The sequence below is a fragment of the Chiloscyllium plagiosum genome, unplaced genomic scaffold, assembly GCF_037043375.1.
Source record: "Chiloscyllium plagiosum isolate Xiang-an unplaced genomic scaffold, Cpla_swu_hap1 HiC_scaffold_5, whole genome shotgun sequence".
Taxonomy (NCBI): domain Eukaryota; kingdom Metazoa; phylum Chordata; class Chondrichthyes; order Orectolobiformes; family Hemiscylliidae; genus Chiloscyllium; species Chiloscyllium plagiosum.
Window position 1 is genome coordinate 29,570,116 of NW_028270143.1, and position 13,797 is coordinate 29,583,912.

At 40.1% G+C, this 13,797-nt stretch overlaps 1 protein-coding gene across 12 annotated transcripts in view; it reads right to left on the minus strand.

The window, feature by feature from the left end:
• LOC122550236 (alpha-1,6-mannosylglycoprotein 6-beta-N-acetylglucosaminyltransferase A-like) overlaps nucleotides 1-13,797 on the minus strand; it is a 106,306-nt gene that overhangs the window by 21,254 nt on the left and 71,255 nt on the right. For 11 of the 12 annotated variants that reach the window (XM_087987062.1, XM_087987052.1, XM_087987057.1 and 8 more), the window contains 4 exons: nucleotides 6,075-6,205; nucleotides 5,530-5,679; nucleotides 3,568-3,714; nucleotides 1,763-1,879 (listed from right to left, as the gene is read on the minus strand). In XM_087987062.1, coding sequence (XP_087843188.1) covers nucleotides 1,763-1,879; nucleotides 3,568-3,714; nucleotides 5,530-5,679; nucleotides 6,075-6,205 — 545 coding nt within the window. The remainder of the gene's footprint in view (nucleotides 1-1,762; nucleotides 1,880-3,567; nucleotides 3,715-5,529; nucleotides 5,680-6,074; nucleotides 6,206-13,797) is intronic. The other variant, XM_087987063.1, reaches the window with a different exon arrangement.

Sequence of the window (13,797 nt, forward strand, 5' to 3'; positions counted from 1 at the left end):
AACTTACAAATTAAATTTGTAGCCTCAGCATTGGAGCCATTTTGGTAAATTTCTCTGCACCATCTTAATGAATCTTAGACATGCTTTGAAGTGTGGTGACCATAATTCAATGCAATGCTCTAGATATGTAGGTCAGCATAGCTCTTTTGCTTTTATACCCCCATCCAACCCCATCCCTAGTCTCTCTCTCTTCCTGTGGCATCAAAATGGGACCTTTTAGTCCATATGGTTTTATCCTTCCCCTTGTGCTAAAATTGCATAATCTTACACTCCTTCACATGGACGAACTGGTTGCAAAGGTCCAACAACGTCTCTTCTTCCTCAGGCAACTAAGAAAATTTGGCATGACAGCGAATACCCTTGCCAACTTTTATAGGTGCGCCATTGAGAGCATTCTTCTGGATCTATCACTACCTGGTATGGCAACTGTAGCATTCAAGATCAGAGACGGTTACAGAGTGGTGAACTCGGCCCGGACAATCACAAAGGCCAACTTCCCATCTATAGAATCCATCTACCAGACCCGCTGTCAAGGAGAGGCAGCTAGCATTCTCAAAGATCCATCCCACCCTGGCAATGCTTTTCTACAACCTTTACCATCGGGGAGAAGATACAGAAGCCTGAACACATGCACCAGCCAGTTTCGAAACAGTTTCTACCCTACTGTTTTTAAAATACCAAATGGACTCACAAACTCTTAACATTCACCTGTACCTGTATTTTGTTTACCTATTATTTACTATCTATGTTACTTAACTATGTGATCTTCCCGTATTGCTCACAAGACAAAGCTTTTCATTTTACCTCAGTACACGTGACAATAAATTCAATTTAATTAAACTTCTTATTAAGTTCCATCCATCACATATTATCTAATGAACAATGAAATCAACCTAGACTCTGTAAAAATCACATCTAATTTTTAAAATATGTATAAGATTAATGTGCCTTATTTCATAGTGATGTGACATAGAAGAATGATATAGCACAGTGGCCATTCATGTTTGTGTCAGCCTTTTGAAATAGCTATTCCCTTAGCTTCACAGATCTTTCCTCTTCAAGTTATTATCCAATTGTCGTTCAATAGTTATTATTAACTCTACTTTCACTACATTTTGAGACAATGCATTCACAACAAAGTGCTGTACAAAAAATTCCTGTTCTTGACTCTGGTTTTTTTCCAAGTTTCCTCAAATCTGTGTCCTTTGTTTACCAACCCTTACATCACTAGAAATAGTTTCTCCAGATATATTGACAAAACACTTCATAATTCTGAGTACCTTTGCTAAATGTCTCCACAATAATTTTTGTTCTAAAGAACAACAATCTTACCTTCTGTAGACTCTCCAGATAATATCAGTCCCACATCACTGACAGTATTTCAGTGAATCTTATCTGCATTGTCTCTAAGGCCTTGGCCTTCCTTTTAAAATATGGCATCCAGAATTAGACACAAGATGCTAACTGTGATCGATAAAGGTATAGCACATTCTCCCTATTTTTGCTTTATTTTGTAAAGCTAAAGATCACTGTGTCTTACCACCCTCAAAGCTTCGTCTGCTCTTTATTCCCAGGTCTCTATTTATTAAAACTGCACCATTTAGTTTACTGGCCTCTCCCTACCAAACTGCATTATTTTACACTTCTGTATTTATTACTAATCTATGTTCTCCTTAGGTCGAAAACAATACTCCTTATTACTCACAGTACAATAACGTATAAATGTTCAACAAGTGTGTACTTAGTGTGTTTTTCCTCTTACCTTCTGTTCCATTATTTGACGCATTGCTTCTTTTAGTTCACTGGGATTGTCAATGTTAACTGTCCAAACATGGGGCTTCCCAATATAAACCTCGGCATATGGATGCTGAGATGAGAGCTGTTAATAGAAATGAAGATTGAGTTTTAATTCCGGATACCTGCTGCATTAACATAATTATCTAACTGATTTTCAGAATGGCCAACTTTAGAAAAGAGTAGGGCACTAAAACCAATTTGTAAAGACATTTGAAATTGCAGCAAAATGATTTTCAGGAAAAGTAAATGGAAAATCCTTGAAAAAAAGGAAAGTCTTTTCATCCAATCACATAATTCTCAAGACAATCCCCGTATATAAGTGATTTGACAACAGAAGAAAAAAGAAGAAATCACTGGATCATCAGGCCAAATGTTCAATCAAAATTAACGTCTAAAAATTGTTTTGTATACATTTTGGGCACAAGGTTCATGATTTGCCTCCTGCTTCATGACTTAAGTGCTTTCTGCCTGAAGCTCAGCATGTCTTAAGTTGTTGGCTAGCTGGGAACCTAACATTTTACAAGGCCTAAAATATCCCAGTTATCAACCATATGGGGAACCTGCACAGAACCACAAGGATTTGTGTCTGATTTACAAAGGAGCCAAACACCTGAGCAAAATGAAGTGCCTATAGATTGCAACCCCTGTAGCTCACTTGGAGAGTGGACAGGTGCAGAGAGAGAGACATATTTTCATATCAAGTGGTAAAGTTAAACTGCCACGGTTCTATAAACCAAAGGCTACTCTCTTATTAGAGAGGTTAAATCATGAGAAGTCATCTGAGGGGCACAATGCCTCAGGCAAGGTGACAGGTTCAGAAGGAGAGTACTTCCTGCTAACCTCAACCAGTGTAGGAATTTAACCCAAATTGTTGGCATCACTTTGCACTGGAGAATTTCTGTCCACCAAACTGAGCGAACTGACCCCCAGTAAAATAGAGAGTTATGGTGAAAGGAGTAAACAGGCCTGCAAAATGCCAAGTGATACCAAAATTCCCACACTCGAGCCTCAAGGACCTGACAGCAGTGCCAAAAGATGTTTAATAATGTCATATGGGCTGTCTGTGGATGCATCTGTATGTGACAATTCCTCCCTAGCATACCACTAGCATGCTCAATGCACCACATCATTCATCTACCAGTAGTCCTAAACTCTCAAGATGCATGTCTACCATTCAGATATTCACAAACTTCTGGGATTACATGGCTAATTGACTAGAGCATTTGATCTAGGTGAGCAAGATCTCCACTGAATCTCCCTACTTCCAATGAACAATATTACAACCCCTAGGCTCAACATTTACAACCTTGTTTAACAATTCCTCCTCACTGAGCAACATTAAGGCCCCAAAAGCTTTTGACGTTTCCTTCATTTTGTATCCTCAACCACCATTCCAATATTTAGTTGCTTCACTTCCTAATATTTAGCCTCAAAATTTTCCTCGAACCAGAATACCTCATTCTGGCCAGAATATTCCCTTCTTCCACCTTGTCTTCAACCTAATATTGTTTCTATGTTTCTCTTCCCTTCCCAGCCCCGTCTCTTGGTTCCATTATCCTTAATCCCTACCTGGCTTGTCGTAAAAAAAAATTGTTACAATGCAATACCTTTGGCGATTATATTAATTGGTGTATCATTACCTAGTTAGGAAAGTGGTCAATGAAACACATTTCCCCAGTGCAGTAGAACATTTATAAAAATGGCAAACTAAAGTTATAATTCAACAACTCTACAATTCATATTGAATGATGAATATTTTGTATACAACACCTCTCTGAATGTTGGTTTCCCTTGAAAGAAATTAGTGTTCTTCCTGCTCTTTGGAGGGTTAAATTTTGGATTCAGAAATATGCAACCATTTGCAATTGCTTCAAGGGGTGCTGGGCCTTCATAGGGAAACCCAAGCCCTACAAAAACCTAAAGAATAAAACAATTATTTTACACATTAAAAGTTCATTCATCACTTTCATCATATGAAAAATTCTTACACATTTTCCCAATAACATTTATTGATAGAAATTCTTTAGTAGAAATGTTGTTCTCATTAGGGTATGGAATGAGTACAACTTGAAGGCAGAGATACTTTAATGCTGGTGCTGGCGGATTGGAAAGAAATTGAAATTGAGGTGAAACTCATTTCTGCTTCTTCATAGCCTCATTGAAAAACATTTGCGTGGTCACTGTGTATGGACTACTCAATATTAAAGCTTAATAGCAATGAGACATTGATCACCATTTAGGAATTAACAAAACATCAAGGAATAACCATAGTTTTCCAACTATTACCATGGGCTATGTGAATCAGGCTATCCCTTCAAGGGGGAGATAAATGTACTTTCTACAATCATTCGCACTTTAGTGTCTCGGGAATACTACCAAACAGATATCAGTCTTCAAACTTGTATAATCTTGAAGGAGCAAATATTTTGTTTATTCAATATCTATAAATTCATAGATCAAGTCTTGATGAATTCAATGAGTAACGTCGGGTTCCCAAACCTTGAGTTGCGACTCAGGATGAGCTAACGGGGTAATGAGCTCCCCTTCTCCAATGCAGCAAACTGTCAATTGTGGAGATAAAACAAGGTCCTGATAGACTGAATGTGAACAATTTTCAAGAAAAAGTGTCGGCAGCACTTAGTTGTAATGTAAAAATGACATTTACATGACAAAAGCACTATGTTTAAAACAAATAAATACTGCAGATGTAACATTGGTATAATATCATTGCACCTTGAACTAACTCATACTATTTTAGAGTCTTGAGGCAAACAAGTTTTTGAAGATAGTGCATACTTTCTAAATGCAAGATAAAATTTAGGATAACATTTGTATACAGATTATTGGCAAAACTTATTTTAATAGCTAAGAAAATGGTTCGTTACTTAAGCTTTATAAGAGTGTGTCATGTCTGGGAAAATGTGAGGCTATTAAAAGCATCATTTTCTCCCCCCACCGACCCACCCTATAATAACCTTAGCAGGTAAAAAAAATCTGATTTACCAAGACTTTGTACGCAGATCATGACTGCAACACAGAGTCTTCTTTGAATCCTCCTGCAGAAGAGGTGTCATGGAACTATATAATATGTACACTTCTTGAAATACTAGTCTTGAAAATACGATGCCAAAGAAAACAACTGATCAAGATGTATCATGTAACGTAGTGAAGAGATATTTTGAAGTTAGTGGTTTGTCGATTACGTTGTTAAAGATACACAATTGATGGGCATTGTTTGATTGAAGACGAAGATCCAAAGGCTTCTAGATGGGTTCTTTCAGTTTCAGAAAACTAGACTTAATTAAATATATACTTTCATTACTTTCCAAACAGTTTCCATTACTTCCCTCTGGAGGACACATTATTTGCATATTCAAGTAGGAGCTCCACTGCCTTGTATCTTTATACACATAAAGAATCGAACGATTAATAAAAGAACTGGTTTCAACTATTTGAGTCCTTTGCAACTTTTTTTGTGTTAAATATAATAAACATTGTCTTGTGTGGAAAGAGTTTGATTCACTCATATTTTAAGTATTTTGTTTATGTTTCTTGCCATTTGATTAGGTAATGTCACTTTTCTGTTACGATCATGGTATAATTTTTGTCTAAAGAATAGTCCACTGGACTTTGATGAATTAACATTTCTAATTTAAAGGTACATTTGTCTTCTTTTAAATACATCCATAAAACTGATAACAAATTACTACAAATTGTTAATATTTGACAAACCTTAGTCCCTCTTAGCAAGAGGTGAAGGTCATGCCCACTGAGGATCCCATGATTAATTATAAAATTAGGTAAAAGGACGTTATTTTCATTGCGAAAAGTACCATGGATCTCAGCATAATTTTTGACAATATCCAGGAAAGATGATTTATCCTGTGAAAATCAAAAAGCATAACTAGAAATAGAACATTCCACACCTTGGCTAACAAAGGCTTCTAAAACAAACTATTCAAATTAAATATCATTAATGTAACTTCACTAAGTTACACCAGCTGTTTAGAAAAAGGCAAAAAAATAAAAAATGTTAATTACTTGTTCATAAATCATCAGTAAATTTTATAATGCTCTAGTATCCTGTTCCATTTCATTCACAAATGGTGTGAAAGTAGTGAACTCGGAAATAATAGTAAGAAAATTATTAGTGTTCAAAAGAAAGCACAAGGGCAAATAGGTTAGCACCTGGAACAAGCAGTAATATATTCTTCAGAATTAAAAAAAAGGCAATAACATTATCAACAGTTTAAGGGATAAAAGAAGACAGTACATACCTTCCAATAGCCCGCCAGTTTACCATAAATCAGAGCTTTATTAGTTCTTGGTATTTTACTGAGAGTAATATTATTACTATTCAAATGCTGCTCCACCACAAAGCCCAAGAAACTGTTGTCAGGTGTATGAGCTGGAAAATACAATAAATTAAACATTCTTGAAGACATTATCTGGTAACACATACTAACAAATATTTATCAAAACATTGAGACCCCTTTAAAGATATAGACTGATATCATGTGGTTACTTGAGTAGTGAAAATATGACTACTAAACTGACATTTGAAGGAAATGCATCATGTAAAACTGACTTCACTTGCTATCTTAACTTCTAATCAACCTGTGATAAAAATTTAATAAGTTGGACAGCTGCTTATTAGAGTAAATCATGAAATTCATGCTCACAAGATAAATAAATGAATTATATTTAAGTACTTCCAGTATTTACATTCTTTTTCTATTCTAGGTGACAAAGTCCCCATTTATGTTGGGTTTTATCAAATTAGTCAAAATATTTTCAGAATGTTTGCCTCCACAAATCTTTTTTTCAGTAACTTGAAATGTTAAAACAAAATAAAGTAAATAAAAATTACTGCAGGAAAACTTACATATTATTCAATGAAAGGAATTTTGAACACATTAAGTTTTTATTAATAAGATATTTTCCAAAAGCTTGAATTTGATATTTTTGTCATAACTTTAGGAGCTGAAATTAAATAGTGCAGTCTCACCATAAGCCATTAATCTAATGTTCTAGGATGCATCAAAAATAAAGGACAATTGAAAATCTTTATTCAAATAAAAAATAAATTAAGTTTTTACTTTAAAACAAAAATGATATGTAGGAGCAGTTTGGTGTCATCGTTGACCCCAAGATGAACTTATGATGACATATCTATGCCTGCTTCCACCTCTGCAACATCACCTGACTCCTCCCCCACCCCAACTTACCTGTTGCAGAAACCCTTTATTTACCACTAAACTTTATTTTCTCAAAACAACTCTGGCTCAAACCATTCCCAAATATTCTAACATCCCAAAGTCCTTCAGAAAAGGAAATCTGCCTTCTTTCTGCCTACATTTGACTCCAGACACAAAGCAATTGGTTGACTCATAATAGACTTCTGAAATGGGTGGAGACAGCAGCATTTGAGGAGCAGGAAAATCAACGTTTCATTCCTGCCTGATCTGCTGTGTTTTTCCAGCACCACTCTAATCTCAGACCTCTGAAATGACCTAGCAAATCACTCAATTCTACCAAATGTCTGCACTAAAGTCCAAGAATAAAGGCCGATCACCCAGCATCAATTTGGGAATTAGAAGTTACAAAGTTACACTCACCAAATCAAACCTGAAAAGTCCTCCTCATGAGTATCAGGGAACTTGGACTAAATTTGGGAATGCTGTCCCATAAACTGGTCAAGCAATAGCCTGATATAGACATGTTCATTGAATCATGCCTTACAGCCAATATCCTAGATTCCTCCATCACCATCCCTGGGTATACCACTGGCAGCACCGATTTACCAGCGGTGGAGAACAGTGGATACAGTTAGGAGTCGCATCAGAAATTCTCAACACTGGCTTATGGAAACTCATGGCATGAGATAAAACATGAGCAAGGAAGCAGCTACCTATTATCAACATTATGCTCACCCTTGACTGATGGAATCAATGTTTCTTCACTTTGAGCACCACTTGGAAGAAGCACTGAGAGTAACAAATGTACAGAATGTACTCCATGTCCCAAATTTTCTAATCAAGCTGATTATAACGTACCTCTGGAGCAGATGGGACTTGAACCTAGGCCTCCTGGCTCAGAAGCAGGCACACCATTAAAGCAACACCTCAGGGTGTCAAAATCCTAATTATCTTCAGCTGCTTTGTCAATGATCTTCTCAACATTATAAGGTCAGAAATGGAGATCTTCACTGATGATTGAATAATGTTCAATACCATTCGTAACTCCTTAGATAATGAAGTAGTTCATAATCTCATGTTAAACAAAATCTATACACCATCCAGGCTTGGACAAATATTAATGGGCAAGACAATTGCCGTTTTGAGCAGGACCCTTCTTCAGGACTGGGAAGAGGGAAAGGGTTAGAGACAAATAGGGGAACTTCCTCATTAGGTCCACATTCCCCACTAACCTTCTTTCCACTCTTGACACCTTCCCTTGCCACAGGTAAGAGATGCAAAACCTGCGCCCACACCTCCCCCTCCATCCAAGGCCCTAAAGGTTAATTTCAAATCCAGCAGAGATTTACTTGTACATCCTGCAACCTCATTTATTGCATCCAGTGCTCTAGATTGGAGAGACCGAGCGCAAACTCGCAGAATGATTCAGGGAACATTTCTGGTCCATACACACTAACCAACCCCACCCTTCCTGTGGCCATCCACTTCAACACCCCCTCCCACACCCATAAAGACATATCCATTCTGGGCTCCTCCACTGCCTACACAAGGCCACCTGCTAACTGGAGGAGGAACACCCATCTTTCACCTCAGGAGCCTACAACTGCATGGCATGAGCACTGATTTCACCAGTTTCTAAATCTCCCCTCCCATGAACCCATCCCAGATCCAAACTTCCTCCTCAGATCTGCCCTCTTGAACTGACCTACCTGCCCATCTTTCTTCCCACCTATTTGCTCAACACTTCCCATCGATCTATCACTATCACCTCTAACCTTCACCCATCGTCTACCTTTCCCCTTCCCCCCTATTTATCTCTCCAACCCCTTCCCCAGTCTTGAAGGGTCCTGTCCGAAACGTCGACTCTCTTGCTCCTCGGATGCGGCGTGACCTGCAGAGCTTTTTCTGCACCACACTTTACTAACTCTGACCCTCCAGCTTCTGTAGTCCTCACTTATCTCCCAAATGTTAATGGACCACACAGTACAAGGCAGTGACTGTCTCCAGCAAGAGGGGATTTAACCATCGTCTTAACATTTATTGGTATTACCATTCCACCATCAACATCCTCTGGATTACCACTGACCAGAAACTGAACTTCACCATCCATTTAAATACTGTAGCTACAAGACATTGCCAAAAAATAGTCTGAAGATTATCCAAACAGCGCCACTCAGGAATGTGGTGGAATTGTCTTCATTTGATTGGATGCATGCAGCTTCAGCAATAATAGAAGTTTGAAGGTTCAGTGCGCTACGTGCTTGATGTGGGAGGTCAACGACTCTGGTGTGTCTGGCTCGTATATGTGTGGAAAGTGTGTGCACATTCAGCAATTGACCGAGCATATTGCAGCGCTGACGAAAGAATTCGAAGACCTTAGGCTCATCCGAGAAAACGAGATCTTTCTGGACAAGACCTTCAGCGATGTTATTACACCAATCATGCCAGAAGAGAGCAGAAGAGAGCAAATGATGAGGCAGGCAGAGAGGAGACAGGTGCAAGAGACCCCGGGAGAAGTACCTGTCAGGAACAAGTTGAAGCTTTTGGAAGCAGAGACTGATGACACTGCCAGTTCGCAAGGCGGCCAAGTTTGTCAATCAAAAGTTGCCGCAGAGGCAGAGCGGAAGAGTCGGACATCGCACAGAGCCGTGGTAATAGGGGACTCCATCGTGAGAGGAACTGACCGGGGTTTTTGTGGCAGCAGACGGGATTTAAGGATGGTGTGTTGCTTTCCTGGTGCTAGAGTGAAAGACATCGCGGACAGAGTGCAGGAAATCCTCAAGGATGAGGGTGAAGAGCCAGAGGTGGTGGTACATGTCGGCACAAATGATATCGGGAAGAAGAGGAGGAACATACTACAGCGAGACTTCGGAGAACTAGGTAGAAGGCTGAAAAGCAAGACGTCCAAGGTGGTTATCTCCGGTTTGCTTCCAGTTCCTCGGGCTAATGTGGCCAGAAACAGGGAGATAATGGACTTGAACGTGTGGTTGGGGAACTGGTGCAGGAAGCAAGGATTTAAGTTCTTGGATCACTGGGGTATATTTTGTGGTAAAGATAAATTCTACAAGAGAGACGGCTTGCACCTTAATAGGTTAGGGACCAGTATTCTGGCAGGCAGGTTTTCTACTGCAACACCGCTACATTTAAACTAAGTAGCGGGGGGGAGGGGACAAGCTGGATGTTTAAAAAGGAAATTGAAGGGAAAGTTAGAACAAGAGAAGTCAAGAAAGACAACTGTATTAATGAGGCAGAAAACTCGGAAAGGCATCATGCTGTAAGGTTGAGTGAAATAAGGGTTGATGGGAAGGGTGAGAGCAGTAACAAATTAAAAATACTATACATGAATGCACGAAGCATTAGACATAAGATGGATGAGCTTGAGGCTCTTTTGGAAATTCGCAGATACGATATTGTGGGGATAACTGAGACGTGGCTTCAAGTGGACAGGGCCTGGGAAATGAATATTCAAGGATACACGTGTTATCGTAAGGACAGACTGACGGGCAGAGGAGGTGGGGTGGCCTTGTTGGTAAGGGACAATATTCAGTCCCTTGCGCGGGGGGACCTAGAGTCAGGAGATGTAGAGTCAGTGTGGATAGAGCTTCGAAATACTAAGGGTAAAAAGACCCTCTTGGGAGTCATCTACAGGCCCCCAAACAGTAGTCTGGATGTCGGATGTAAGTTAAATCAGGAGCTGAAATTGGCCTGTCGCAAAGATGTCACTACAGTTGTTATGGGGGATTTTAACATGCAGGTAGACTGGGAGAATCAGGATGGTATTGGGCCACAAGAAAGAGACTTTGTGGAGTGCCTCAGAGATGGATTCTTAGAGCAGCTGGTGCTGGAGCCGACCAGGGAGAAGGCAATTCTGGATCTGGTATTGTGTAACGAACCAGAATTGGTCAGAGACCTCGAAGTGAAGGAGCCATTGGGAAGTAGTGACCATAATACAATAAGCTTCAATCTGCAATTTGAGAGGGAGAGGATACAGTCGGAAGTGACAGTACTTCTGTTGAATAAAGGGAATTATGGAGCTATGAGGGAGGAGCTGGCCAAAGTTCAATGGTGCAATACCTTAGCAGGGATGACCGTGGAGGAACAATGGCGGATATTTCTGTGTATAATGCAGAAGTTGCAGGATCAGTTCATTCCTAAAAGGAAGAAAGATCACAGGAGGAGGCATGGGCGGCCGTGGCTGACGAGGGAAGTAAAGAAACATATAAAGTTAAAAGAGAAAAAGTATAACATAGCTAAGATAAGTGGAAAACTGAAGACTGGGAAGCTTTTAAAGAGCAACAGAGGATTACTAAGAAGGAAATACGCAGAGGAAAAATGAGGTACGAAGGTAAACTGGCCAAGAATATTAAGGAGGATAATAAAAGCTTTTTTAGGTATGTGCAAGGCAAAAAAATGGTTAGGACAAAAATTGGGCCCTTGAAGACAGAAACAGGGGAATATATTACTGGGAACAAAGAAATGGCAGAGGAATTAAATGGGTACTTCAGATCTGTGTTCACTTGGGAAGACACAAGCAATCTCCCTGAGGTAACAGTGGCTGAAGGAGCTGAACTTAAGGGAATTTATATTTGCCAGGATTTGGTGTTGGAGAGGCTGTTAGGTCTGAAGGTTGATAAGTCTCCTGGGCCTGATGGTCTGCATCCCAGGGTACTGAAGGAGGTGGCTCGGGAAATCGTGGATGCGTTGGTGATTATTTTCCAGAGTTCAATAGATTCGGGGTCGGTTCCTGAGGATTGGAGGGTGGCTAATGTTATACCACTTTTTAAGAAAGGTGGGCGAGAGAAAGCAGGTAATTATAGACCAGTTAGTCTGACCTCAGTGGTGGGAAAGATGCTGGAGTCTATTATAAAGGATGAAATTACTGCACATCTGGACAGTAGTAACAGGATAGGACAGAGTCAGCATGGATTTATGAAGGGGAAATCATGCTTGACTAATCTTCTTGAATTTTTTGAGGATGTAACTATGAAGTTGGACGAGGGAAATCCAGTAGATGTAGTGTACCTGGACTTTCAGAAAGCTTTTGATAAAGTCCCATACAGGAGGTTAGTGAGTAAAATTAGGGTGCATGGTATTGGGGGCAAAGTACTAGATTGGATTGAAAATTGGTTGGCTAATAGGAAACAAAGGGTAGTGATAAACGGCTCCATTTCGGAATGGCAGGCAGTGACCAGTGGGGTACCGCAGGGATCCGTGCTGGGACCACAGCTTTTTACAATATATGTTAATGATATAGAAGATGGTATCAGCAATAACATTAGCAAATTTGCTGATGATACAAAGCTGGGTGGCAGGGTGAAAAGTGATGAGGATGTTAGGAGATTACAGGGTGACCTGGACAAGTTAGGTGAGTGGGCAGATGCATGGCAGATGCAGTTTAATGTGGATAAATGTATGGTTATCCACTTTGGTAGCAAGAACAGGAAGGCAGACTACTACCTCAATGGAATCAATTTATGTAAAGGGGCAGTACAGAGAGATCTGGGTGTTCTTGTACACCAGTCAATGAAGGCAAGCATGCAGGTACAGCAGGTAGTGAAGAAGGCTAATAGCATGCTGGACTGCAAAACAAGAGGAATTGAGTATAGAAGCAAAGAGGTGCTTCTGCAGCTGTACAGGGCCCTGGTGAGACCACACCTGGAGTACTGTGTGCAGTTCTGGTCTCCAAATTTGAGAAAAGACATTCTGGCTATTGAGGGAATGCAGCGTAGGTTCACGAGGTCAATTCCTGGAATGGTAGGATTACCTTACACTGAAAGACTGAAGCGACTGGGCTTGTATACCCTTGAGTTTCGAAGATTGAGAGGGGATCTGATTGAGACGTATAAGATTATGAAAGGATTGGACACTCTGGCAGTAGGAAACATATTTCCACTGATGGGTGAGTGCCGAACCAGAGGACACAGCTTAAAAATACGGGGTAGACCATTTAGGACAGAGCTCAGGAGAAACTTCTTCACCCAGAGAGTGGTGGCTGTGTGGAATGCTCTGCCCCAGAGGGCAGTGGAGGCCCACTCTCTGGATTCATTTAAGAAGGAGTTGGATAGAGCTCTCAAAGATAGTGGAATCAAGGGTTATGGAGATAAGGCAGGAACAGGATACTGATTAGGAATGATCAGCCATGATTATATTGAATGGCGGTGCAGGCTCGAAGGGCTGAATGGCCTACTCCTGCACCTATTGTCTATTGTCTATTGATACCCCAATACAAAGCAACCCACCATTTGTAGTTTACGTACCACTCGAAACATTCAGGCCCTTCATAAGTGATGCACAGTGGATGCAATAAAGTGTACTATCTACAAGTTGCACCACAGCAACTCTTATAACCTACTCTTGTAACAGCACCTTCTAAATTTGCAACTTCTACCAATTGAAAGGACAAGGACGGCAGCCTACCTTCAAGTTCTCCTTCAGGTTATTCATTACCCTAACTTGGAACTCTTCTGGAAAATAATATCGCAGAATTTTCTCCCTAAATTTTTGCTCATTTCAATACCATTCATGTGAATAGAAATCACAAAAGACCATAAGACATAGGAGTGGAAGTAAGGCCATTCGGCCCATTGAGTCCACTCCGCCATTCAATCATGGCTGATGGGCATTTCAACTCCACTTACTCGCATTCTCCCCGTAGCCCTTAATTCCTTGTGACATCAATAATTTATCAATCTCGGCCTTGAAGACATATAGCGTCCTGGCCTCCACTGCACTCCGCGGCAATGAATTCCACAGGCCCACCACTCTCTGGCTGAAGAAATGTCTCCGCATTTCTGTTCTGAAT